General features: G+C 44.0%; 2 protein-coding genes across 9 annotated transcripts in view; both read left to right on the top strand.

Moving 5' to 3' along the window:
- Positions 1-5: 5 nt before the first annotated feature.
- LOC123775569 (transport and Golgi organization protein 1 homolog) lies at positions 6-20519 on the top strand. 6 transcript variants are annotated; one of them, XM_045770877.2, is made up of 16 exons: positions 6-2963; positions 6126-6257; positions 9375-9396; positions 11325-11413; positions 11648-11725; positions 12064-12174; positions 12764-12827; positions 12995-13133; positions 15152-15253; positions 15931-15991; positions 16096-16131; positions 16211-16278; positions 16402-16496; positions 17439-17521; positions 19096-19248; positions 20369-20519. In XM_045770877.2, the coding sequence occupies exons 1-16, from the start codon at positions 2901-2903 to the stop codon at positions 20387-20389; spliced, it is 1317 nt and encodes a 438-aa protein (XP_045626833.2). In that variant the 5' UTR covers positions 6-2900; the 3' UTR covers positions 20390-20519. The 6 variants fall into 6 exon arrangements, with proteins under 6 accessions (XP_045626833.2, XP_087721857.1, XP_045626842.2 ...); XM_087865731.1 differs by lacking the exons at positions 17439-17521; positions 19096-19248; positions 20369-20519 and having other exon boundaries at positions 16402-17353; XM_045770886.2 differs by lacking the exons at positions 11325-11413; positions 17439-17521; positions 19096-19248; positions 20369-20519 and having other exon boundaries at positions 6-822; positions 16402-17353.
- Positions 20520-22433: 1914 nt separating this feature from the next.
- Positions 22434-27620, top strand: part of LOC123775570 (uncharacterized) — an 85001-nt gene continuing 79814 nt past the window's right edge. For all 3 annotated transcript variants that reach the window (XR_015726211.1, XR_015726212.1, XR_015726208.1), the window contains exon 1: positions 22434-22566. The gene's annotated coding sequence lies outside the window, so the exon portion shown is untranslated. The remainder of the gene's footprint in view (positions 22567-27620) is intronic.

The following is a 27620-nucleotide window of genomic DNA, read 5'->3' as shown; positions in this document are numbered from 1 at the left end:
GCCAGATTCTCCTCCTGGTTCCAGGGGCCCTGGGTGACTCCTTTTGTCTATTCAACAACCAGGACACAGAGATCTGGGGAGGGACCCTTCCTTGGCCCCAGGTGTCCACCTCTGCCTGGCTTGCGCATGCCCTGCTAGAGGGTGAGGTCAAGGCCAGAGCTAGTGAGGTGGCTGGGGAAGAGGAAGGGGCCGAGGGCAGTCCAGCCTGGTGAGTCCACTTGGCTGCCAGACCATTCTTCACTGCTCCATCCAGCCTCCCATGGATCTGCTCCCTCTGCTGCCTCTGAATGCTGCTGCTGCTGCTGTTGCTTCCAGATGCCAGCCTTTATCAGCACAGGTGTGGGAGGGATCTGCCCTGAGGGGACCCAGGAATCCTGCAAGACTCCTCCAGCCCTTTCCAGGGGTGCCCAATCCCCCATTCCTTCCAAGGAGCCCAGGAGTTCCATTCCTCAGCCCTCCCTAGGAGACCCCACTCCCTCACTCTTCCCAGGGCCCAGGAATCCCTCAGCCTCGCCAGGGGCCCATAACTCTCTCCACTCTTCATGACCTCCTCCTGCCATCTGGAGCCTGAGAGATGATGTGTGCAAAGGGCAGGGCTGAGCACAGGCCTGACACAGGAGGGACCTGTGGTTGTCACCAGTGTTGCCTTTAACAGCTGTGAGACGTGAGGCACCGGATCTGGAAAACACTTGCCCCATGGAGATGATGATGCTAATGTCCACAGGTGCTCAGCACGTGGCTTCCACTTGTCCTCTACAGTTACGGACACAGGCGTGGACACTCGCAGTTCACTGAAGGAAACCAGCCCAGGGTCACAAGCTGGTAAGCAGCACAGCTGGATATTAAACTCTAGGCTCCGGGCCCTGTCTCCAGGGGCCACGAAGGGCTTTGTGGATGGGAGGCTGACACTGGCTTTGGGGACACTTTTCACCTCCATGAGGGATCTCATCTGTTTCATGCCCCCAAACTCTGTTCACTGCTTCTTCTTTCCCTGCTCCCTGTTCCAGTTGTAATCAGGGTGACCCTGGCCATCCTTCATGGAATTCCCTAGTCCCCTTATAGGCTGGGCCTCGCTCCTGTTCACTTTTGGGTTAGTCTGACTCCACCCCTTCTGTAGCTGGTCTCTCCTATAATCAGGGCAGCCCAACTCTGGGGCTCTTGAGGCGGGCAGCGGCATCTAAACAGAATTTAATACTAATGTTTTGTGATCCTTCTTTTGTTTTTGTTTGCTTGTTTTTTTATGGTTTCTTTATATTTATGTGAAAGACACTGTTTTCCTATTTTAGCAGAGCTAGAATGGTTCCTATTTACAAGAAATTTGCACAATAATGACGTGGTGGTTTGTAGAGCACTGATTTTCAGCTGTCTTGGGCTTGAATGAGTTGGGGAAACCTTGTGTTAGTCCTAGAGAGAAACAGTTTAGGAAGTGCTGCTCAGGACAGGGCCCAGGAGAGATGATCACAGGGGTTCTTCTAGTCACCTGGGCCCCTGGCCCTGCCCACCTGCTTGGCTCTCCCAACTCAGCACACCTGGAGCTGCCAGCTCTCTGGGTCTTGTCCCTGGATCTCCCAGGAGAGAAGCTGGTGAATGTTTTCTCTTAAAATGCTCTCATTCCTGGAGGTCCCAGGAGATCTCATGAGAGTCAGCTTGGATTGATTCCCTGTGTGGTTCATGACGTAAAGCCCAAGCTAATGGGTAGGAGGGTCATAGAGATAAGTGACAGATCTACTGCTGTTTGCAGTATTAAAATGTCTTGGTCAATTAGGGATGATTTTGAGACCATACAATCTTCTCACACCAATATTCCAGGAATTTCTGGCCAGAAGACATATTTGATTATAATTTTATGATGCTCATTTCATTGAGTTCTAATATCTCTCTTTTTCTTTGGGATTTCTTTACTCATATTTTATTTACAGAGGTACTTCTCAAATTCTAAACATACGGGAATTTCTAGTTAGCTTTTTGTCAATCATTTCTAGCCCATTATATTACCAAAATGTACTCTGTGTGATTTCACTCCCTGGAAACATTGAAATTTCCCCTGTGGACAAAATAAATTGGGTGCATTTTTGTAACTGCATCCTGTGTGCCTACAGTTAATGTGTCTTACACAGTGGTATAAGGATGTGGACAGATATGTGGAGATAGCTGTGGGATTCAGATGGTTTGCTTTCAGGACCTACATCTTATGGATGTTCTGTCTGCACTGAGTTGCTGAGAGGGGGCTGAAACCTCCCACCCTGCTTGTGTATTTGATTCTTGTTGCAGTTCTATCCTCCTTTGTTTTATATGTTGTTCAGCCAATGGCCCTAGGATGGGAGTTGGGAAAGGAAGGAGAGAGCGCCCAGAAGAGGGAACAGGGACCTGGATTGGGAAGGAGCAGAAACAAGAAGGTCTGCCAAAGTTCCAGAGAGGACCTGTCGTCGGGATGGCGTGTGGTGGGACGACAGTTGGGAAGGGGCTACTTACAAACGAGGTCGCGCGGGGTGTCCATTATGATGTACCAGGGGCAAAGGCAGCTGATTGGTCGAGAGAAAGTGTAAAGCCTCTACCTTCAGTTAGGTGAAGGCTTGGAAGAAGGTGGATCCTCCTCCAATCGTTTAACCTGCTACTGTATCCTGCTGACCTAGTGATTTACTAACCTGCTGACCTACTAACCTTTCTGAACCCTCCTGCCTCCCCTTGAGTACTTGATCTGACCCTGACACTGTCCGAGACCTCCTCTTGTCCTGACAAACGCCTTCCCCAATCCTACCCTCTATTTCCACATTACCGCCATCCCTAATTACCACCCTATCCCCTCCCACCACTCCCTACCCCACCCCACCCCACTTCCACACTACCCCCAATCTCCACCTCCTCCCTGGTGCCCCAGCGCCCCTTGAAAGGACCAAGACATGAAGGTGCAGAGACTGTTCTGGCTGCTCTTGCTCTGGTGTCCCGGTTCCCAAAACCCAAATGTGAGTAAATATGGCACTTCAGTGGTGTCTTCCTTCTTTTCTTTTTTTTAAGATTTGATTTATTTGAGAGAGAGAAAGGGCACAGGTGCAGAGGGAAGGGCAGAGGGTGAGGGACAGAGAGAATCCCAAGCCAGCTGTGCGGTGAGCCCAGAGCCTAAAGAGGGGCTCAATCTCAGGACCATGAGATCACGACTTGATCCAAACCAAGACTTTGTCACTTAACTGACTGAGCCACCCAGGTGCCCCAAAGCTGCTGGTAGTGTCTTCCTTCCTAGTGGGTTCCTTCACATGGTGGTTAAATAACAGCTTTTTCATGGGATTCTTGATGGGAACTTCGGAAGAACTTCACATCTCTCTGAAGACTGAGCACCACAGGGAAGGTTTCTCAGTCAGCCTGAAGGGGTTGTGGCCACAGCCATCCACACCAAGTTCTACATCCTGTCTGTGCTGCTTGGTCCAAAAACCGCAGCGCTGGCAGGATGGAAACCTGAAAATACTAGGTTTATGGTGTCAAGAAGGAAGGATTTGTGAAGATACGAAAAGCCATTGAGCTCTTTGTCTTAAAGTGGGGGCTTATATGATATACATTATATCTCATTAAAATTGTCTTTAAAAATGTCAGGAACTTGAATTTAATAGGAACTATGCGTATTAGACTGGCTCCTGGAAGCCCGGTGAAGCTCCTGCTTCAAGCTTTGTTAAGTTTAGGGTCCATCTTATGTGTAGTTTGTTTTCCTATCAGCACATTGTTGATATTTGTGGAGTTTGGCAGCCCTGGGAACAAAGATATCTCAAGCATTGGTGTTGGGACTAGAGTGTTAAAAAGTGAAATGTCCTTTGTGCTCTGTGCTTCCTCGTTTGTTGACTTTTAACAAGTTCTGAGTCAGCCCTTTCCTTCTGGTCTTGGAGACTGTCCCCAGGGACTCTGTGTCCCACCAGGTCCATGGGAGCCCTAGAAGCCCAGCAGAAACTAAGTGACCACATCCTGCTCGGACATTTGTCACAGGAAAATCTGAAGGTGTGATGTGATCAGGAAGTAAATGAGTTGTCCTTTTCTTCAGCCAAGTATGTATAGAGTGTTGATTTCCCCAAAGTAAAAAGGTTCTGAATGTCCTTAAGATTGTCCAAATATAAAGAAATACCTGGTTTGCAGTGTGACTATTTCATCATTAAAGTAAAACCTGTACTCCAGGAGAGAGGGAAAGAGACAGACAGGGAACACCCCTACAAATAAGTAGACTTCTTTAGATCGGCTTGTACCTGATTCTTTGAGACGGATCTCAAAAGTGTCAATAGTCAGGAAGGATCCTTGTATTGAGGCAGAATCATCCTGCACAAATACCTCCAGTCAAAATAGACTCTATTCCATTTCTTTTGCGTCTTCAAAGGAGGACATTTCTTGGTAGTCTTGATTGGAATTATTCCCCTCTACCCAGTCTGCATCTCATAAATCAGTTCAGCTTTCTCACCCTGCCTCATCTCTGGGCTCTTGCATGAACTAACTGGTCTTGCATTTCCCACTCCACCTGCTCATGGCTACTGTCTCTGAAAACCTAGTGTTATTGGCCCCATTGGATGTCATCCAGTTAAGAGTCAGCTGCTGATCAGCATCCAGACAGCTGCCAGATGTACCGAGTGCCCACGACTGGGTGTGTTTTACATTCATGACAAGATGGCCTCTGTCTTTTGTGCATTTGATCCCCATGATCAACCATAGTGCTGACAGCTACTGCTCTCTTTCAGACAGTGGCTATTCACAGACAGTGTATGTTTCCTACCAGCACACATTTTCGGGGCCTCAGCTATGAGGGCTGAAGATGAAAATGTATTAGATATCAGGGGCTACTTTCTAGAGAGTTTTGTTTGCACAAAATTCAAGCTGGGTGTGAATTAGTATGAATTGCATCATGAATGTCTTTTCTCCTGAAGTACTTATAACTCTAGTTTTTGTAAAATGATATGTGTTCTTTGTTTTGGTGTCCATATATAGGAATTTTGTATTCTTTTAGAATCCAGGGGACCCTGGATGGTTCAATCAGTTAAACGTCTACCTTAGGCTTGGGTCATGATCCCAGGGTCCTGGGATTGAGTCCTGTCCAGCTCCCCACTCAGAGGGCAGTCTGCTTCCCCCTTTCCTTCTACCCATTCCCCTGCTCATGCTCTTTCTCTCTTTCAAATAAATAAATGCAATCTTTTATTTTAATGTTTTCTCTCTTTAAAAAGTTAAATTTTATAGTTGCTATTGACTGATTTAGTTACAATACCAAGAAATGGGAACATGAATTCCTTTCACTGGCTTTTTGGAGATAGGTGTTCAAGTAACTAAAGCCTCACAGATATCCTCAAAATATACAAGATCACCTGATGATGCAAATCTTTATGTACTTCAGAAATCTGATGTTTTGGACTGTGATTCAGAAGCAAGCTGAGCATTGAAAGAAAACATCAATGTTTTCAGAAACCAAACAATAACTATAATTTATTTTTGTTGGAATAACAATCCCATGTTATATTAATGAGTTAATGAGAAACCTCCTGTCTGTCTCACTTATGTCCTTATCTGAACATCTGTCCATATAACATTCTCATTTTTATCTCTAGTACATGTTTTATTCTTGCTTTCTCTTGTTTTTCCATACATGTTGGGTGTATTTTTTGAAATGTTCCAAAGGAGTTTATCCAGGTCCTTCATGGATGTACAATAGAAGTCACTGACTTCTTACCTACTCTAAGTTTACATTTACTTGCATTGTCTATTTTATTTTGACTTATAAATTCTTAAGTTCTGTTAGCTATAGAAAAAATATCTGCAATGTGCTTGTAGGGAAAATAAAATCTCTTAAGATTTGCCTATTAGATTTTTCCTACAGCTTCCATGTTGTATGATCACAACATCTTTTTAAAGAATACAGTTTGTTGATATTTGACATAGGTAAGCAGCAATGAAACCATCACCAAGTAAGAGAGCAAACACACTCATCAGTCCCCAAAGTTGGCCCCTGCTCCTTTGTAATCCCTCTGTGCTCCTTCTCCTCCAGGAGGAGGCAGTTGAGAGGTGTGCTAACCTCCTGGAGGCTGGTGGGGAGTCTGTGAAGTTATTCCTTGTGACATATACATTGTGAATGTCGTTGAGATTCTTCATTATCTCAAATGTTATTTCAGCTTGTCCACGTTGTGCCTGACCGTTTCATTCTCGGCCTTGATGGGGCTGGAGTTCTGTGGAACTTTCCCATTCTTACTGGCTATTTGGGCATTTGTGCCTTTCTCATTTACATCTGGAGAACCGTCCTCGCTGTAAGTATACCAAAGTACCTGATATACTTTTATTCATAAATAAGCAGAAAATTTTATAGTCACTGGACATTTTTATATCCATTCAGTACTACAAATTTCCCTCTAATATGTCAATTTTGATTATGACCTAGATTGAAATAGTTTTAAATTTCTATTGAGGTGCCTTGTTGATCCATATGTGTTTTTTTTTTAAGTTCAAGCATAATTGGCAAACAGTGTAATATTAGTTTCAGGTGTACAACATGATTCAGCAATTCTATACATTTCTCAGTGCTCATCACAATAAGTGTACTCTCAATCCCCTTCACCTCTTTCACCCATCCCTCCACTTACCTGTCCTCCTTTAGGAGTGTGTTGTTTAATCTCCATATTTTGGTCATTCTCCCCCTATCTTTCTGTTCATGATGTCTAGTTTGAGTGATTTGTGGTCTGAGAACATACTTCCTGTGATTTCTATTCCTTTGGTTGTTCAGATGTATCTTATGGCCCCAAATATGGCCTCTCTCAATGAATGTTCCATGGGAGCTTGAGAAGAATGTCTGTACTTCTGTTGTTGAATGAAGTATTCTGCAGATGTTAATGGATGCCGTGGATTGGTGATGCTGTTCAGTTCACCTGTGTTCTCATGGAACTTCTGTATCTGCTGGATCTGTCAATGACTCGTAAGAGGGTTTTGAGTTCTCCAGCCATAGGAATGGATTCATCTATTCCCACCAGCAATATTTTCAGTTTCTGCCTCATGTACTTTGACTCTCTGTTGTTAATGCACGCACATTAGAAATTGTTACGTCTTTTGGAGAATTGGCCACTTAAACATTGAAGTAATGACTGTCATTATCCCTGACAGTTTTCCTCACTCTGTAGTGTGTTTTGAAGGGTCATTCACTGGCCACAGGTTTCTAGTTTGATGTTTCTTTTACCAATGTAAACATTTCATCCTTCTTGATGGCATGGTTTCTGGGAAGAAGTGTGATGTAGTTCTTATCCTTGTTCCTCTTGGGTAAGATGTTATTGCTCCCCTCTACCTCCTTCAGACTCCTACCCCAACCCCTGCTCCTGATTTCCAGAATTTTTCTTTGTCTTTAATGATCTGTAGCTGAATAGTCTAGATTAGGCATTGTTGGTGTTTTTTGTATGTTAGTTGTTTGTATGTTTGTTTTGGTATGTATGCTGCTTTCGATGTTTTGAGCTTCCTGGATCTGTGATTTGGTGACAACTAATTTTGGAAAATCCTCAGTCATTATTGCTTCAAATATCTCTTTGTCCATTCTCCTATAGGAATAGGTATTCCTGTTATGTGTGTGTTACAAGTTTTGTATTTATCCCACTGGTCTTGGATTTTCTGTGCTGTCTTTGTAATTTTTGTCTTTGTGTTTCTTTTTTGGAAGTTTCTACTGGAAATCCTTTAGGCTAAATGATTCTTTCCTCTGGTGTGTTGAGTCTGTTGATGAACCCATCAGAGGCGTTCTTGATTTCTGTTATGGTGTTGTTGTCTAGAATTACATTAAAATCTTAGAGTTTCATCTCTCTGCTTATATTCACCATCGCTTCTTCCTATTGTCCACTTTATCCTGAGATCCAATATCATAAATAGAAGTGACTTTAAATTCCTAGCCTGCTAATCCCGTCATCTCTGCCATGGGAAGTGTGATTCTAATGCTTGCTGTTGTGCTTTTTACCTGTAGTGTGCCCTGTAAGGTTGTGTGGAAAGTTAGGTATTGTGTCCTGGTAAAGCAGCTGGGGTAAATAGGAGGTTAGAATGAGGTCTTCTGCTAATCTGACTAGGGGTTAGGCCAAGTTTCCTCCCAGGTGAGACAGGGAGGAGAGAGCACTGGAGTTGAGTATTTGCCCTCAGCTCTATTGCTTAGTCTTTGGGAAACCCCCAGTTAGGCTCTGGTGACGTATTTCACTTGAGGGCAGAACTTCTAAGAAGAGCAGAAAACTTTTCAGTTTATTTCTAAATGGGAATTTTGCCCCTCTCCCAGCCAATGGAGAAAGATTCCCTTCAGAAAGAAAACAAAAATATTAAGTATTTGGTGTGCCCATCCATCTTTTCATTTCCCCTGCCTGTGGGGCTGGGTGACAAGGGCCAGGGAAGCTCAGAGGTCCCTAAACAACATGTGAAGTTAAAAGAATAACCGTGGTTTTCTCTTTGCCCTCCACTGATGCACATTCCCCAACAACATTATCATGACTGGCTTGTTGATAGTGTGCTGATATTCCAATATCCTGGCAAGATTTGGGGGCTGGCCTCAGCCTCTCATCATCCTGTAAAACTTTTGAATGGGGAAATATGTTAATGGTGTCAAGATGGGGTCTTGCCTAGATTTTATTGAGCTATAATTTATCTGGGTGACTCGATTCTGGGGAGCCTGGTTCCCCTTTTTCGAAACATCAGCTGTCATTTCTGTTGTTGCTTATGCTTCATCACTCGCCATGTGCCACTTTTTTCTCATTCGATGGCTTTCATTTCTTTTTGATGACACTCCATTTGTAGCAGTCTTGGAAAATTCATAACACCTTATGTTCCGTAACTGTGTGAATTCAGCAAACAGCCATGTCTTTGTAAGATTTCAGAAAGGCTTTCTAGAGAAGGAAAGAAGCATATCTTTCTCAGAGTTTTTGCTTGTTCGCCTTCCTCCCTACCGGCCTGCCTTCCTTTCTTTCTTCCTTCCTTCCATTTTATATCTTTCAGGATTGAACAATAATCCCAGGTTCTAAACTTCAGTGTGGATATTGGTTACAAAACAGTTAGGGAAACGATGAATTAATGATTATTTTTTAAATGTCCACCCGATCCCTTGTCAAAATTGAATAGGGTGAACGTTCATTTAATAGAATGTGAATAGATTATGAGGTCAAAAATAAGTTATACACCTTTGTGCTTTTTATCAGAAATGAATTGTGAACTATGATGACTTTCAGAGAAAGTCATAGATGAGTTTCGTAGTTAGAAATGCTAATTTCGTCTTCTTTCTAATCCTGTGAATTCATTCTGCTAAGTAAAATGATTACTGTAACTTCTTTGGATTACTATTTCAGTATTTATCTGAACTGTAGATTTTTTCTAGTAATATGTTTTGACATCAAACTTAATTTTGTTTCTTCCACTCTTAGATTGCACCTCGACAATATGAAGGTAAGATTTCTGGCTTTAGTTTTCTTTGTAATAAATTCTCAGTACTAGTGTTGATGTGGGTGTAATTTGACTAGGGATAAATGTGGTGACTTCTGATGTCTAATTGACTTGTTAAGTCTTGAAAATATTTCTCTCCTCCATGTGGAGTCTAAGTGATAATGTGGAGGGTTTTGCCATCTCTTAGGAGACCAGGAGGAGGAACACCTCATGGGAGGAGGGAGAATAAAAAGGGTGTAATTTTGCAGAGAGAAGTTTAGAAGGCAAGTGAGGATAGGAGCCTGAGGTCTGGAGTGGGTACTTTGCCATGACCTGGCTCTTGGTGAAATGTGAAGATGAGAAAACACTCTGAGTCTATCAAGCAGGCTACTCTTAGAGAAGAAACCAGATATTGCCAGGCAGAGTGTGTGTCACAGGAGAGGTTTACACCACGGTATTGAGTCTGAAGTGGAGGGAGCCCTTCCTGCCAGGGGAGAAGGAGTGGAAAGGAACGTGTGCCAGGGGTGGTAATGTATTGTGTCTGGGCCTCATGGATTGTGGTGATTCCATGGTGCTGTCTGACGGCCGAGGTGGCTGCCTGGCACTTAGCAAACCCTCGAATGCTGGTGTTTGTCCCTGTGAGTGCAGCAGTGGTGGTGGTGAGAAGAGAGATCTCGGGGCACGAGAGCTCTCACATTGGGCCAGTAGAAGAGAAGTTTGCGCTTGAGGTAAGATGAGAGAATTATTATTTTTTAAAAGATTTTATTTATTCATTTGACAGAGAGAGAGCACAAGCAGGCAGAGTGGCAGGCAGAGGGAGAGGGAGAAGCAGGCTCCCGTTTGAGCAGAGAGCCGGATGTGGGACTGGATTCCAGGGTCCGGGATCATGACCTGAGCTGAAGGCAGTCACTTAACCAACTGAGGCACCCAGGTGCCCCAAGATGAGAGAATTAAGTGCCTGTTAGAGGAGTCTGTGTTCTAGAACTTACATGTGTTATCCACTTGTGATAGCGCACTTCATGAGGGTTGTTTTCCCTTAAGGGTGGAGGGTAGCATTCTCAAGTTGGGCTGAGAAAACCTTGTGTTCTAGGAACTGTGAGTTACCAGGCACTCCAAAGACTCTGTGTAACATGGAGAGTGTACCCAAGTGTGTTTGATTCCAAAGATCTGGTCCTCCAGAGTCCCCAGCCTGGGGTTCCTGAAAGGCAATCTGTGAGCAGCAGGAAGTCATGGAAGGCCTTTGAGTAGCCACTCAGTTGACATTTTGAGCTTTCCTTGTGTGGAATTCCAAGTAGGACCTGGAAGTAGACGTGGCGCTGAGCAGGAGCAAAGGATGGTTTTGTTCATTTTGGGTTGTTTGCAGGGACCTACTTATGTACCTTAATCATTGGAGGAGAGAAATGTTAGTTGAAAGGATGCTTGGGGCGCCTGGATGGCTCAGTCATTAAGCGTCTGCCTTCAGCTCAGGGCGTGATCTCAGAGTCCTGGGATTGAGCCCCACATCAGGCTCCTCCGCTGGGAGCCTGCTTCTTCCTCTCCCACTCCCCCTGCTTGTGTTCCCTCTCTCACTGGCTGTTTCTCTGTCAAATAAATAAATAAAATCTTAAAAAAAAAGAAAGGATGCTTGATTTTTCTGTTACATCTCTGGTGATAACATAAGTATTTGCAGTGATTGAATTTTCCAAGAATGGTGCTTACAGATGGGAGAAAAATAGAAGACATGTGATTGTGTTTCTCTATTTCTGAAAACATTTTAAGTAGGAATCTCCCTGTAATAGGTTGTCTTAGGTTTCAAATGCTGCTAAACCTTGCTTTCTTCAGGCACAATGGGAATGCTATCGAGTTAGTTACACCCAAGTGTCCGAGAATGTGTTTCTGGGGCTATTACAGTGGGATTATTCAATGTCACTGGTTTTGCTAATTATCTTAGAAATTCTTTTTTCTCCTTTTAGTTACTTTACAACAAATAGCTGAAAAGATCCATCGGTTTAAAAATGAAAACAGGGAACTTGCTAAAGAAATATCCATTTGGGAGGAGAAGGTATCAGTGCCCTTTCAAATAGTTTTTTGTGATTTCATTTTGGTTACTTCCCCCTCTGGTAGTTCATCCTATTGACCTATTTCACGTGACCCAGAAATGGTCCCAATTCAAGAGAAGCTTCACAAGTGTAGAGCGCTGCCTCTCTATCTGTGAAAGGAGTCACACAGCGTTAGATAGCTTTGTCTAACACTCTGCTATTTTTGAATTCTGATTCCCTTTTTGTATGTTTTATAGATCAGGGAAGGAAAGAAACATCGCGCAGAAATGAAGAGAGAACATCAGTTTCTCTCTGACAAAATTCTTAAATTGAAGGTAAGGATCCCTTCTTTGCCTGAATTGTGTTCTAACAACAGAAATAAAAGTAATGAATTATTATTATTATTATTATTATTATTATTATTATTATTATTATAAAGATTGATTGATTTGCGAGAGAGAAAGAGCGAGTGGAGGGGGGCAGAGGGAGAGAGAGAATCCCAAGCAGACTCCATGCTGAGTGTGTAGGCTGACGCAGGGGTCAGTCCCATGACTCTGAGGTGGGGACTGGAGCCAAAATGAAAGCAGGAGTTGGACCTACTGCAACACCCAGATGCCACCCACGTGCCCTAAGTAATGAATTATTATTACTCATTCAATATGTTTTGTTGAAGGAGAACATCGGAAAGGTTGAACGGGTTAATGCAAATTTAAATGTCGCCCTTCATTTCAAGCGGACTATGTTGCAAGCTATGAGAGAGAAGAATGTCAAGAATGAGGACATGGTAAGAGTTGGCTGTTGAGATTTACCTTAACGTGGCTCAGGAGGCTTTTGGTCATTGGGTGAGGGGAGGGCAGCGTATTCGCTTGCTGTTTACCACAGTAGAGAGTGGGCATCTGGGAACTGAAACTCCTACCGAACAGTGAGCTGGAATTTCACTTAGGACCATCACGATGAGGTCTGCTATTTCAAGGACTAGGAAGTATGGTTTATTTCACAGCTAGGTAATTATCACATCGTTCAGCCCTGCCCTCCAAGATATGTAGAAAATCCCACAAGATACTTGAGTTATGAAGGGTGATAGCCAGCCAAATTGTATAGTCCCTTCCTCTCAATGCTGAAGAGAGAATTTTCAATGTTAATAGGGGAAGATATGTACATATATAATTTATGTATATAATTAGGTATATGTGTTTGTGTGTGTTTGTGTATATGTGTGTATACAAAAGTGTGGGTCTCCTTACTTTCTCCTTGTTCTATTTATGCCTCAAGGGCTTTCTTTGTTGCACTGCATGATCCCGTTCTGTTAGGTGCACTCACATTGTTCTGTGATCATGATTTCTTGAATGTCTTTCCTCATATCCGTCTTCAAGGCCCAAGATGCATTGGAGGATGAAGAGCAGGGAGCCTTGGAGTCCAAAAAACATGTACTGAAGGGTATGTTATTTTAGGGAAAGAAATCCCCATATGCTGGCAATGAGTTTGCACTGGGAAGGGAAAGAATGCCTTCCTGCCTTCAAGGTCTTGCCCTTCTCCTTTCCCCAACAAAACCAAGTTCTCAGGTCACGTGCCCACTCATACAAAAGAAAACTCATCCTTTACAGAAAGCAAAAAGGTCTTGGAACAGAAGTGCAACGCCCTGAGTTCTTTGAAAGCAGCTAAGGAAGTGGAATTGAAGCTGCTAAGGAAGAAATTGGGTATCGTGATGGATTTCTCTGAACGAAGAAAAGTGGCTGCCGAAGAGTAAGCTATTCCTGTGTTAATCGTCACAAACACTGTTGTATGAATTTATGTGGCAGCCAGGCTAGATAGTTGTAGTTCGTTGGGAATTGGATCTAGAGTATTTTTGCCAAATGCATTCTGTAGAAGTACCTGCCCTTCCTACCTTGATCTGTGCAACCTGCATTTTTGTTTCTGTTCCAACTGCTTGTCACACGTTGTGGTGTGATTCATTGGGGCAGAAGAGGGAAGGTACCAGCACTAATCAGCTTAATACCTGGATCCCCTCTGGGTCCTTCTACATTGTCCTTTTGGTTTCAGTCTCATCACATGTTCTCATCAGCCCTGAAATCAGTCATGTTTTTGTTCAGTTCCAGACTTGGGTCAAGAATGTGTAGAGAAAAATGGAATTCTCTCGCTGCAGAAACAATGGGAATTTCTTTGTGGAAAGTGGGTTGGGGCTCCAGCAATACTGGATCCCTTCATCCAGTGTACAACCAAAATCGTTCACTGTGGCCCAATCCTAAGAAGGCCAGGGTATTTCCTGTCCACCTGATTTTGTAGGTGTAACTCTCCTGCGTCCCAAGCAAAGCCTGCAGTTTCACTAGGGGCTCACCTTTGCTGGCTGACCCTGAACAGCACTTGTTTCCTTCTAAGGCTGTGCTCATAAAGTCGTTCAGTTTCTTTGCAGTTCACTTGCCTGTTCCAGAACTCATTGATGAGCCCTGGGGAGCTTGGCTCCCACTGCCAGGTTGGCTTTCTCCTGGGCTTCCTTCTTCTGCATCTGGTTCTCCTGTTTCTTCATGCGCTCCTTAGAAGTTGGGTTTATACACTCACGAGTTTCCACTTTTGTACAGCGCTTCCCCTATTTTCTCAGGAGGAGAAAGTTCTCAGGACCTTAGAGTCCCTCATTCATGCTGAAAAGCAAAACTGTTCCCCCTCTTCCCTGGAGACTCAGCTTTGTGCTAATCCTTCCCACACCGGGGGTGGGGGCCGCTCTGTCTCACTGGCATCTTGGTTCTGTTCATTGGTAAGTTCTTTCTGGGGCAGGTGCAGTGTCCTGACCACCTTTCTCTCTTCAACACCTCACAGCTGAACCACTACATTACAGCCACTCCACAGAGCATGTGCTGAAGGATTGCCTGAGAGACCAGAAGCAAATGCATGAGTCCTTCTCTGTCTAGAGCTTTTGTCTCAGTTTCTAAGAGTCTTTTTGCATGTGATTCTTGAGTAAATCGAGAGTCATGTCGAAACTCTTTAAAACGTCACCATGAACAAAAGAGTCTGAGGGCAACACAGCAAACCAGACTTTCTAAGCATCGCTCTTTGCTGCTTTCACTATCAGTGGACTCTGTCTGTTAAAGTCAGTTGATTTCATGCAGTTGATAGTTTTCCATTTGAAACCTGTTGCCTGGAGAGAACACCCTGACTGTGTGACAGTTCACATCATTTTATACTTCAGGACATACTGTCAGCACTAAGATTGGCCTTTTCCTCCACCGGGATCTTCTAAGGAAGAGGCAGGGGTTGTACTGCTAAACCCTGGAGATGTCTGGGAGTGAGTTACCATGCTGATGAAGCCGTACTCTGGAAGGCTTCCTTTTGGGCTGTCCGTGTCGGGCACAGCCTTGGTCTGAGGATCGGGGCTCCCCGTGGAGGTGTAAGACTAATGATGGTCTCCTGCTTCATCCAAATAGTTTTCAGGCCTAGTTTCTCACTTTGAACTGAAATAAGCCTTCACCCTCTCAGAGAAAGACCTATTCTGAGAGGGCACAAAGTGCAGTGTTATTTGGTGACTTGGTGATGAATGAATTGAAGTAGAGAAGTATAAAGACAGCTCTGATTGCAGGGGACGTGGCAGCAGCCAGAATCTGATTTTTCTTTAACTCTAAATGGGGCCTTCAATTCATTTCCGATTGTGTTGTCGGTCTGTGCATTTATGGGAACCACTCTAATCTAGGCCGTCAAGTGTGCTGGGAGGAAAAATGGCAAAAATTCTGGACCTTGGCTACTGGTCTATGTATATACCTTTCCCATTTTAGGAAGCTGGAAAAGACACTTTATGAACTGGAGGCAACAAAGAATCAGCTGTCAGGTGCCGAGAAAAATCTGAAAGTAACCAAAGAAGAAATGGACAAGTACAAGTGAGTTCAGACACTGCATACTAGCCGCTCCTGAAATCCTTGTTTACTTTGTATTTTTCACCTTTGTACAATGTTTAGACTCAATTAACAAGTAATATAAACAAAAATTCAGGGGACATATCCAGAGAGAATTAACACACCCAAAAAGATAAGTTTTAGAAAGAGCAAAACAACCATGTTAGTAAACATGTCCTGATAACCAGCGCTGGCCTGACTCTGTGGAAACTTGTTCCACACCAGCATCCCTGGGGGTGGTGTCAGTGGTGGTCATCTTGAGGAAAGCAGTTTGTCGTAGGATGAATCCTACCCATAAACACGGTAGTGCCATCTGATGGCGCTGGTCTTTGCAACCCTGGCAAACATGGCGAGGATAGAAGTTAAAGGAGAATAGAGCTTCATGACGAAAGATACTTGTCATGTGATAAATTAGGTTAAGATTGAAAATGAGTAAGGAAATTTTATCAACTCTGAACCCTGCATGTGTGGAGAAATGAGTAAGGAAAGGATGTGACAATAGCTTTGATCCTGCTGTCCATGTATAGTCATGTGGAAGTGTTTCCTGTGTCAGGATCAATTGGATGAGGGGACAGATAACTGGAGGACGGCCACATGGGCCGATGATTTAAAATCACACCCAATATTGGGCTTTATCTGACGAAAGCAATTGTACCTGACAGACAACAGATCGGAGAGATGCAAGACCAGCTGCAGGAGGCAGAGCTCACCTTTGAACGCAAGGTAACCTGAGCTGTGCCCCAGCAGGCCCCTTAGCGCCTCCTGCAGGGGACGGAAGTGGCCCTTAGATCCCTGAACATGCGCTTTTGGTGTGTTGGCTTTTTCAGATCGCAGTTCATGAAAAGAATGCTGTAGGGAATTGGGTAAGTGTTTTCTTTTCCCTGCTCTCCATTTGGGGCACAGTCCGGCACAACTGAAGATGGGTGGGTTTTTCTCCCGCAGATCAAGGCTCGGGTTTGGGAGCGGAAGATACAGCAGCAGAGAAGGGAGAACGCCTACATGATACACAGGTGTGCGAGTCTGATGTGCCTTTTTACGGGTGTTTTGAGGGGTGACAACTACACTGTTTGGTGTCCAGTAGAGGACGTGGTGATGTAATTCTTATAGACGTCTGTTCTTTCTCTGTATTCAAGACTGCGCATGATGGAAGGAGAGATGCTGCCTGAGGGATGCATGAGGCAGGAAGCGATGCTGGGAAGACCTGAGATGTGGAGCCCTCCACGGAGAGGTAGGGAGCGCGCTGTGAAACAGGGCAGCCTGACTTCTGCTGGGAAAGCACACGGTGTCCTTCCCATTCCTGTGGGTGGTCATTGTGTGTCCTGGAGAGAATCACGAGCAGTACCTACGGACAGCAGGTTGTCTGAAGGGGTGACAGGTGGGTGTTTTCCTCAGATTCCCCCAGGCAGCAGGGCACCTGTCCCTGTGACAGGCGGAGCTCACGCCCGTCCCCTCACTGCAGAACCTCCCCCGCCCCCCACCACCGCCCAACTGAAGAGATGAGCCTGGAGGAGTCATGAGCCCCAGCTTCCTTCCCACCTTGACTCAGTGGTAAAGAGTTTTTGAGAAAACAAAAAGACTATTTGAAAAAAAGTCATTTATTTACTCTTTATGGAGGTTCCTTTATTTTGGTTTTCTTTGCAATCTGCTGTACTGCATTTATCAGTGAGATGTGTGCATTTTACTCCTGTAATGTTATCAGTATGATGTCACAGCTTTACTTCTCAATCTCCTATTGTTTCTTTGCTCCCGACTATACGATCAGTCTACTCCATTTCTTCTGTTAAATATTTCCATAATAGCCAGTCACACATGCTAGGCCTCATCTGTAGACTGAAAGATTGAACCATGAGCCTGTGGCTTGAGGAAGAATGCATGCTGTTCATTTTGAGGGTTTATTCATTCGTAGCTGGTTTCCCCGGAGCAGTCTACTGCTGTTTCTTTAGCTATGAAAGCACCTGAAGCAGGTGGAGGACGGTGGTCCCTTCCTCGAGGGGGAGGGGCGGGTGTCCCCCTTGTCATCAGGGGTCAGCAGAGACATGTGGGAAATGCTCTGTCTCTAGGAAGGGACCCGAAAGTGGGAGTGGGTGGGACGTGGTGGGGGAGGGTTTGGAGGGTTGGGTTGAATTCTGCACAGTCAATGTCAGTCTGAATCCACCTCCATGCATTCTAGGGCATTGGTCTGATGCTGAAGCTGGTGGGGCTCCCATGAGGAACAACGGCACTGAGCCTAATAGAGACCCTGGGATGTACAAGGTAACTACCGTGGCCTTTTCCAGTTGTTTTGGAAACTTCCATTTTTGAGCAGCACCGTGTCCTGGCCTTGTGTCTGTTGGGTGGGTCATCCAGTTTGTCTGTGGCGTCGTTCACCTCTCAAATACAAGCAGCTCACCCAGGGGCTGACAGGCTTCTCCGTTACAAATCATCATCTTTGGGGGCCCCTCCTGAAGCCACAGGTGGTTAGAGGTGAAGGATGGCAGAACACTCACTCTGTGTGTGTGTGTGTGTGTGTGTGTGTGTGTGTGTGTGTGTGTGTATGTGTGTTTGTGTGTGCACCCCTACTCGCCCATAGCTCACATGGGGGAAATACCTCGATGAGGTCTTTGGCCAGCCTGACTCCCATTAGGGTACGTTTAGGTGCGATTGGTGCTGTGTTCATGTTGGGGTTAGATGATTAACCTGTGACAAGGTCTGTGGTCATCCTCACGACTGGAAACTAGGGGAAACTCTCTGTCCATTTTTTATTATCTGCTTTGCGGTTTGGAATGTGCTTAGATAGGCCATGTTTCGTAAGTCATCCCTGTTTTACTTCTGCTGGTAAACGTGCTATACAGAATCCCTCTCCTTGTACCCTTTCCACAACTATTTTGCATGATCAAAGCTGTTAGTGTTGTGTCGCAAAATGCACTCTGACACACACGTTCTGAAGGGGGGACGTCAGCGATTATCTGCATGACCAGTGCCCCACAAGCCCTTCCGTTGGGCTTCGAGGAGCATGTCGTTTGGTCCTACGTCACAGTGAGAGCAGGTTTCTTCTCTCATCACAAGTTCTGGAGTTTTCCATCGGAAAGCGTATACAGTTTTGTGAATTCTCTAACTTATGCTTCCCATCTTAATTTCCTATTGCACAAAATTACTCTGGAACTCAGTGTGCTGAAATGTCCGAGTGACTGTGTTTTAAGATAAGCACAGCTGCTGATTTATATAAGGGTTATTGGTATCACGTTCCTTTTGGAAAACACTTTTCCAATTCCCCTGTCAAATCACAGGCCCCTAATTCCTCAAGTGTGTTTGTGGCCATGGACAGAAACTGCAGAGAGCAGAAGACCCTTGTGTCAGGAAGTGAGGCAGCGTGGGGATAGTCAGGGGCTTGTAGGCAAAGGATTCACCTCGAGTGGCTCGGATTCCTGAGAGGAAAGGGCAGTTTCATCACATTCTCTCTCTTGTTAACAAACCAAAATATTCTGTGTGGTTGAGGAGGAAAGATGAAGTGTTGTCCAGGATCCCGATGCCTCCGTGTCTGGAGTGTCCTGCCTCACTAGTTTGCCATGCTCCTTTTTCATCTTTGAAGATGCTACTTCTTGCTAGTAAATGTTGGCAGATATGGTTAGTGATGTTTGGTGACAGTAGGTTATTCCTGTAACATCCATTCCCCTCTTGTTATAGTTGGCAGCAGTTGGGAGGGGTCAAGTTCTCTAGCACGGATGCGGCTCTGCTGGAACGTGGTATTGGAGAAGGAGGCAGATGCTGAGAGCTCTTTCTTTGGGTTTCATCTCTTGGTGTTACAACTTCTGTCTGTCTCACCAAACTATTTTCCTGTCTGTCTGCAGGTGGGTCCAGATGTGAGAGGGTTTCCTCGGCCCACCTGCATGCCCTCCCATATGGGCCGAACTTTACAAGGCTTCATTGGCTCTGGCCACCTCAGCCTCCTCCACCTTGGTCGACATGCGGGCCTCCCCCGCCCCTCATTCCTCCACCATGTGGTAAGATGATCTAGATTGCATGATGTGAGTTGTAGCGCGTATTCATCGTGTGACTAATTGTGTCGGTGGAGAAGATGTAGAGGAGGTACCACGAGGCTTTACAATGCAAGGATCAACCTGAGTGAGGACACAGGAACATTCCTCAACTTTCTGTGGACATCCATTTCGTGGACTGTCTCGTTTCACCATACAGAACTGGGCAGCAGGGGTCTGCCATTGAGAATGAGTGTGACATTGTGCAAAAGACAGACATAAAAGCATTGCCCAGGTGCATTTCACATACATGATATTTTGGGCGCTGGGATGAATAAATCACAACCTTCACATCCCTTTCACTTGTGGAGGCCTCGGTTGTCCAGCGTTATTGATTTTCCTGTGTTCCTAATTTCTCAGCCCAAATGCCAGCTCTCCTTGGGCGCTACTCAGAACCTCAGCTTTGTGTTCTGTGAAAGGGGGAGCATATTGACTTCTGAGGTCGTTAGAGGAATAGGAGTTGAAGTACATAAAGAGTCTGCAGGGGCCCCTGGTTGGCTCAGTCAGTTAAGCTGAGGTCATGATCTGAAGGTTCTGAGATTGAGCCCCAAGTCGGGCTCGACGCTGAGTGTGGAGGCTATTAGGGTTTCTCTCTCTCCCTCTCCTTCTCCCCCTTCCTTATTCACTCCCAAGTTTGCCCTTTCTCCTCCCGACCCTCTCTCTAAAAAAAATAATATGCAAAATATCTGTGCTGTTGGCCATTCACCCTTCTCACTGTTTAAATGAAGATATCTCTGTGGAGACAATCATCAAAAGATGTTCGTTTAAGAGTATGAAATTACACTCAGAGTATAACACTTCAGCTCAGATAGTGACAATCCTCTTTTCAAAAACAAAGACCCCCTTTCTTTTCTATTAAATTTCAAGTCCTAGCCAAAAAAGAAGTAAAAGATCATTATGGGAACGTGTGCTTTCAGACACTTCTATCTGAGATGTGAAGACAATTATGTTCTATTACATATAGACTCACAGAGGCAGCCACACACTCATATATTCACCCAAGGCCTCAGATACACTGTAGGAAGCAAAATGGATTTAGGAAAACAGAAGGTCACATTGTACTAACACAAGTCTATTTCCCTTACAGGACAATCATTTTGTATTTTGAAGACTCCCTGAGCAGTAACAAGAGGCTCTGAAGAGTTTGTATTTAGTGAAGGTCTGAACATTTTCCCTGCCCATCCTGTCCCCTGTGCTTTGTCTCTCCTGGTCTCCCCCTAATAAACTGTTCACAGTTCTGTCTGTGTGTCAGCATCAGCCTTCACGAGGACCTGCAGTCACTCCCCTCCAAGAGCACAGTGTGAATCCTGTACACACAGAAACAAACTGGCAGCAGTGGTGGTGATGGAGGATAGTGGCAAGATTACCCTTTGTGGTGTCTTTACTGCAAGGGGCCCAAGCAATCCTTCTGGGGAGGTTGACACATTTTGTATTTAGATCTGTTGGTGGTTGTATTAACTCTGGTGATAGATACCCTTGAGTACATGGTGTCTGCTAGTTTTGGGGGTGTGTGGTGATCAGCAGGATAGGTGTCTGTCCCCAGGCAGTGGTCTGTTGTGATGGTGAGGAATGAATGAAGGGTCAGTAGTGGCCCCGGGAGGCCAGTGAGGAGGCCCTGCATTAATCCAGGTTTTGTGCGCTGGTTTCACCTCACCAGCTGCCCCGCAACAGCGGGTGGGCTCTGAGGGGCGCTGATGGTGGCAGTGTTCTTGGTAAGACCCCTGATGCCCCATAATCCCCCCCAGTTTCCATGTTGAGGGATGGGCAGGGCAGAGGCCAATGACAGGAGACCCATTCCTCCCTCACCACGCAGGAGGAGTTGGGTGTATGTGTCTGTTGCTTCTTAGGTCCTTTACTCCAGTCCATTCTGCATCAGAGCTCCTGGATCGTGCAAAGCCCTCCTTCTCTCCAGGTTGTGGTAGCAGCCATCCTCCAGCAGCATTGGGGTCATGGCTGGGCCAAGGTCTCAAGGTCTGTCTGTCCACATTCTGCCCTGGAGAGGCGGGTAACTGCCCTGCTGCAGTCAAGGTCAGCCTGAGCAGCCTTCGTAAATGGGATTGTCATGCCCTGTGAGCAGGGGCTGGGCCGAATGATGGCAGGAGAGAGGGGGAGACAGGAGAGGTGGTCCCCTGTGGTGGTCCTGGACAGGGCTGCACAGAGCAGAAGGCCTGAGGGCCCAGGGAGAGATAGAGAAAGAGACTGTCAGGGAGAGAGACAGCGGGTAGTGGGGGGATTGGGCAAGTCCTAGAAAGTGAGAGGAAACATGAGAGGGAGAGAAAAGCAGAGACAAAGAGGAATTTCATAGATGAAAAGCAGTTGCTGGTCTAGGTGTGTGGAGGTGGACCATGGACCAGGGGCGAGGAGGTCTAGCTAGGTGCTCTGAGCCTTGGGACCTGAGAATGCGGGAATCCAGGGCGTCATATTTCCCTGAGCCCAAAGCTCCGACCTCTCTGGGGCAGAGCTGTGCAGAGGCCGTTTCACTTGGGAAGATGGGCACCCTTCCTTTTGCATGGGTTTGTGGGGCCGAACCCTAGGATCTGTCATGGAGAGAGATGGCTTGGGTGGAACAGAGCACCCTCTGTCCCTCCATCTGAGGGGTCATGACTTTGAGCATTGCAGGGATTCCCAGGGAGGCCAGCAGAGGGCGCGCGCGCACCTCCAACAGGAAGGGGGCGGTTTCTCTGCGTGCGCAGCCACGGCCAGCAGAGGGCGCGCCATGGCTTTTTCTGACACAGGGCGCCTCAGAGCAGGAAAGGCTTCCTTAGCTGCCCAAGGATCCAGCCCCTCTCTGGCTTCCCTGGATAGAGCAGAGCGCCAGAGCTTCGTTTCCAATAGGTTTGGCCTCCACCCTGGGGAGCCCTAGAGGGCTTTGCAGCAACTTGTCACCTCCTGAGGTACCACGGAGAAGCTGCCTTGTTGGCTGAGTGCTGAGGGGGCAGCTCTGGGCGGCTTCCCAGGACATGCTGGTAAGTGAGCAGCACAGTCGCTTGCATTTTGAGGGCTGTTCCCCTGGTTCAGTCCTCATTTTCCCTGCGGGTATTTGAACAGACCTGTTTTACTCAGGGATCCGTGGCTTGAGGGGTCCCGCGACACCACATCAGAGATGCTGTGGTTGGCTTGTTACAGATGCAGGCTTGTTTCTGGGGAGAAATCCTGAGCCAAATTCAGAGGAACGGGAGCCGCTTTCAGTGGGGACTTGAATGCACTAACTGCTGACTCTCAGGACCTTCTAGAAGGAGGAGCTGGGCTCCCACTTTCTGAGCTCTGCTGGAACCGATGCCCAAGGTAAAAGCACAGAGTGTTTTTAGTAATTTTCAATGTTCGTTTTTTCCAACAATGTTATAGTAGTTGGAAGCAACTGAAAACCTGACAGGAACCTGGTGTCATAAACCTTCCATTATTTTACAGTTAAATTTACACCTGAAACAGGATTTGTTATAATTATCCTTTCGTGTGTTCATTGGAAGGAAACTCATCAATAATATCTCTAAAATGTACTCTTTACCTTATCTCCTTTTCTTTCTTCCTTTCAAAGATTTTATGCAAGCCCGAAGGTGGTGGGGGGAGTCAGAGCAGAGAGAAGGTGTCTTAACACTGAGCAGGGAGCCCATGGGATTCGATCCCAGAACCCTGAGATCAAGTCTGGAAACAGACGCTTAACAGACTGAGCCACCGAAGCACCTTAGGTTATCTCCTTCTCAGTTGAGATTTGCCGTGTTTTATAATTTCTCATGAACCCATAACAATCTTCAATAGTTTTCAAGTGGTTGCCTTTTACTAAAAGTTCATTCACAGCATCCCACTGTGACTACTTCTGTTCAAAGTGGTCAAGACCACTTCTAAATATGTGGAAGATTGTCCTAAGCAAAATTTGTGAATCACTGTTTGAAGAAAAAGCATGATGGTATTTTTTCAAGATATTAAAACAGATGCTTACATCCACTGATTCATGCATTTCCAACTTTTTTCCTTTGTTGCTTATTTCTAATTCAGATATAATATTCACATATCTTCCTGAGTTTTACATTCCTCACATGTACTTTCAAGGTTCCTTTTTGTCACTTGTAAGAAAGAAGACAGACCTTTTGATGAGAGTGTAGCTTTGTATCACTTCATGATTTGTTGTTTAGGTCTTTATTAACTTTTATTGACTTTATCAACTTTTTTTGAAAATATCATCCCACCTTGACAAATTACATAAAAAGTGTAATCTATGTGCATCAGTATGATTTCATTTCATTATAGTGTGTTTCTTCATTTGATTTTTTAAGTTTATGTCTAAAATATGAGACTGTCTCACAAGTTCATTGAATTTGAAAAAATTATATATCCTTAGTATGAAATTTTGAAGGTTTGCATATTTGAACTCATAAATGGAGATTATTTGCCTGTTAAATTAAGGTTATTTGCTGAGCAAGATGCAAATGGGCATAATCATTTTGAGGGAAGAAATAATGTCTTCTGTTCTTTTACAAACATGCTACAGTTGCTCCATTATCATATATCTGGATATGAGCAATTATTTTTTCTTTTCAAATTTTTATTTAAATTCCACTTAGTTTATATGTAATGTATGGATATGAGCAATCTTGTGACAGTATCCTGTTTTTCCAATTTATTAATTTCGTAAACTAAACATATAATTTTTTCTTCTCCATTAAGAAAATCAATAAACCTGTTATCTGTTCTTATGACACAATTCTTTTTTTTTAAGATTTTATTTATTAATTAGAGAGAGAGCATGACTGGTGCGGGAGAGGCAGAGGGAGAAGCAGACTCCCCGCTGAGCAGGGAGCCTGCTTAGGGGCTCGAACCCAAGACCCTGAGAAATGACCTGAGCAGAGCCACTGAGCCACCCAGGCACCCCCTTATGACATTATTCTTAATATGACATCTCTTATGATTGAAGCTTTTCCTCATTGATGGGCTACATTTGTTTTACAATCAATAGCCAAGGAGAAGCATTTTTCTTTGATTATTCTCAATAGTGTTTCAGGTCTATCATAAGTTCACAGTAGTATTACAAATTCTTTTTGAATTTTATTACACAAATGTCAACACCTATATGAATAGGCATATAGACATTGTAACATTGTAATATTCAGAATCCTCCTTGTGTTTGGGTTTTCAATATTTACTTGTGAATCCCCTAAGATGTAAATTGTTTATTGCACAAAACTTAACATCTAAATCAGTCCCAAAATATTCTTTCATTTTTAAATAACTTTTTTCACTTGCTGCAAAGCACAATGGAATAAATTGAGTTTGAATAATTTTTGAACCCTTTTTTTTTTTTATAAAAAACACATCATGATGAAACATGGTATCTTCCTTGTAACTGATTCTGTTTCCATTCTGTAATATCAATGAGCCAGAGATGGCCCCTGTGTATTGACAGGCTGGTACCCATTAGCTCAAAAGCCTACTGCTGGTGCCAAACTCAAAATTGGTTTTTACACATTCAATTTTTTAAAACAATAACCCTGAAGGGTAGCTTTTTAGGCATTGACTGCCTGTGAGATTTCCATATCCCATGACACTGTGACCAACATTTCCTAATCCTAAATAAGCCCAGTCAATCAATCAATCAAGATCAACCCTTTAGCTCTAAAACACCCTAAACTGCTGTTGGCCTTCTAAATCTCTGATCTAGAGATCCTGCAGCCAGGCTGCAGAAGGACATCACTTAGGCACATAAACATCCTCTTCAGTGTCCCCAATATTGGAAGGATTAATATTGTGATGGACCTCCCCTCTTGGAAACCTGTCAGTACCCAAAGAAAGATTGTTGCATGTTACTGCCACCTCATGGTCACATCTTTTTCCTTTAGCCTGAAACTCATTGAACTCACTTTACATTCTTTCAGTCTTTGAATGTCTTTTTAAATTTGAAATATTTAATTGTTCTATTGCTGCTAAAGAGGATGAATGGGAAGAAGATATAAACAAAGGTCCTTACAACAACTGAGCCAGCCACAATGAATCACCTGGCTATACATACATTTTTTGAACATGGTCAGCCATGGGGTGAAATATCACATCCTCTAAAATCCGAACATTGCCCATGATCTAGGATGACCTGCTTTATGCAGAGCTAATCTATGGCACTCCTTCAAGATCAGAAAACCACATATTTACATACTACACAATATAATGTTAAATATATGTTATTATCTTAATATAAAATGTGATATAGATCTCTGTGAATTATATATTATGGTGTATTCAGTTTTCTCTGACATGCATGCTGTTATTTAAGTAAAACAACTGTGAGAACAATAAGAATAATTGTCAGTTATTAGTAGTCCTAGTAGAATTAATTATGCAATCACATGTGTTAGAAAAAATAACAGTTACCATTCATAAACTTTTAATTCAAAATAGGTTTAGATTTACCAAAAAAATGAGTCCATAAATGAGGCAATATTTTCTATGCAGAAAATATTTGTGTTATGTAGATACCGAGGTCTTACAGAGGTGATACATTATTTGCCACTCTTTGAGTTGTGCATATAGCGATTTCACCAGAGGAAACATACTTTGTGGACAGAGAAGAAACCTGGCCAACACACCCTGTCACCTAGGTGATCAAAGATAAACATCAAGAGTGACAAGCCATCTTGAGAGTAAACGTCCTTGATGTGAAGTGATAAGAATGTTTTGTCTCTGTGATCTCCCGCCTGCAAACCCAGAACTGCAGTCTAGTCATTTGGGAAAAACATTAGACATAAACCAACTGAGGATCCTTCTACAAAGTACATGAACTGTACTCCTCGAAACTTTTCAAATGATGGAAAATATGGAAAGTCTGAGAACTGTCATGGCCAAGGGGACCCAAAGGAGATAGAATGACTGAATGTGATGTGCCAGCTGGGATGAGCCTGGAACAGAAAAGGTTAAAACCTAACCAAATCTGAATAAAACTATAGATTTTAGTTAACACTCTATCAGTTTTGGATATTAGTCGTGAAGTTGTAGCAGTTGGTGCGATGTGAATATTCAGTAGACTGCTCATTTGTTTTATTTCTTAAGTTCCACATGAGTGAAATCATCTGTTATTTTTCTCGCTCTGACTTATTTTGCTTAGCATTCTGCTCTTTAGCTCTGTTCATGTCATTGCAAATGGCAAGATTTCATTCCTTTCTAGGGCTGAGTAATTATCCATTGTATATGTATACCACATCTTCTTTATCCATTCATCTGTCAATGGACATTTAGGTTCTTTCCATAGTTTGGCTATTGTGGACATTGCTGCTGTGAACAGGGGTGCAGGTACCCCCTCAGATCACTACATTTGCATCTTTGGGGTAAAAACTGAGTAGTGTAATTGCTGGGTCATAGGATAGCTCTATTTTCAACTCACTGAGGAACTTCCGTACTGGTTTCTGGAGTGGCTGCACCAGCTTGCATTCTACCAACAGTGTAAGAGGGTTCCCCTTTCTCTGCATCCTCGCCAACATTTGTTGTTTCCTGTCTTGTTAATTTTAGCCATTCTGACTGGTGTAATGTGGTATCTCATTGTGGTTTTGATTTGTATTTCCCTGATGCCAAGTGATGTGGAGCATTTTTTCATGTGTCTGTTGGCCATTTGGATGTCTTCCTTGGAGAAATGTCTGTTCGTGTCTTCTGCCCACACTTTGACTGGATTATTTGCTTTTTGGGTGTTGAGTTTGTTAAGTTCTTTATAGATCTTAGATCTTGGCCCTTTACCTGATATGTCATTTGCAAATATCTTCTCCCATTCTGTAGGTTGCCTTTTAGTTGTGTTGACTGTTTGCTTTGCTGTGCAGAAGCTTTTGATCTTGATGAAGTCCCAATAGTTCATTTTTGCTTTTGTTTCTCTTGCCTTTGGAGATGTGTCTAGCAAGTAGTTGCTGTGGCTGAGGTCAAAGGGGTTGCTGCCTGTGTTCTCCTCTAGGATTTGAGGAATTCCTGTCTACATCGAGGTCTTTCATCCAGACTCTTAACTATAGAGAACAAGAGAAGAGAGATGGTTGGGAGGATGGGTGAAATAGGTGATGGGGATTAAGGAGTGTACTTGTCCTGATGAGCACTGGATAACGCATGGCAGTGTTGAATCACTCTATTGATTACCTGAAATGAATATAATACTGTATGTTAACTGTACTGGAATTAAAAGAAAAGAAAAAAGTTAGCAAACTCTGTTAAGTATATGGAAATGCTCAATACTGTCTTTTCTATTTGATATTTTTGGTAAATCTGAACCTATTATAAAATGAAAAGTTTATTAGTAATCATTGTTTTAGTTTTTAACACATAACATTGCATAATCAGTCCCATCATTACTTACTACTAATTGACACATATTCTGTTCTGTT

The sequence above is a fragment of the Ursus americanus genome, chromosome 2 (genome assembly GCF_024610735.1).
Source record: "Ursus americanus isolate L20-20 chromosome 2, mUrsAme1.1.p, whole genome shotgun sequence".
Lineage (NCBI taxonomy): Eukaryota > Metazoa > Chordata > Mammalia > Carnivora > Ursidae > Ursus > Ursus americanus.
The sequence above is the reverse complement of the archived record's forward strand: the minus strand, read 5'-3'. Positions and strand labels throughout refer to the sequence as shown.

Bases quoted from the DNA above. Each gene is read 5' to 3' on its own strand.
- LOC123775569 (XM_087865731.1), top strand. From the start codon at position 2,901: ATGAAGGTGCAGAGACTGTTCTGGCTGCTCTTGCTCTGGTGTCCCGGT. The intron at 12,828-12,994 runs GTATGTTATTTT...CATCCTTTACAG, and splicing joins CAAAAAACATGTACTGAAGG to AAAGCAAAAAGGTCTTGGAA. The intron at 15,254-15,930 runs GTGAGTTCAGAC...TGTACCTGACAG, and splicing joins GAAGAAATGGACAAGTACAA to ACAACAGATCGGAGAGATGC.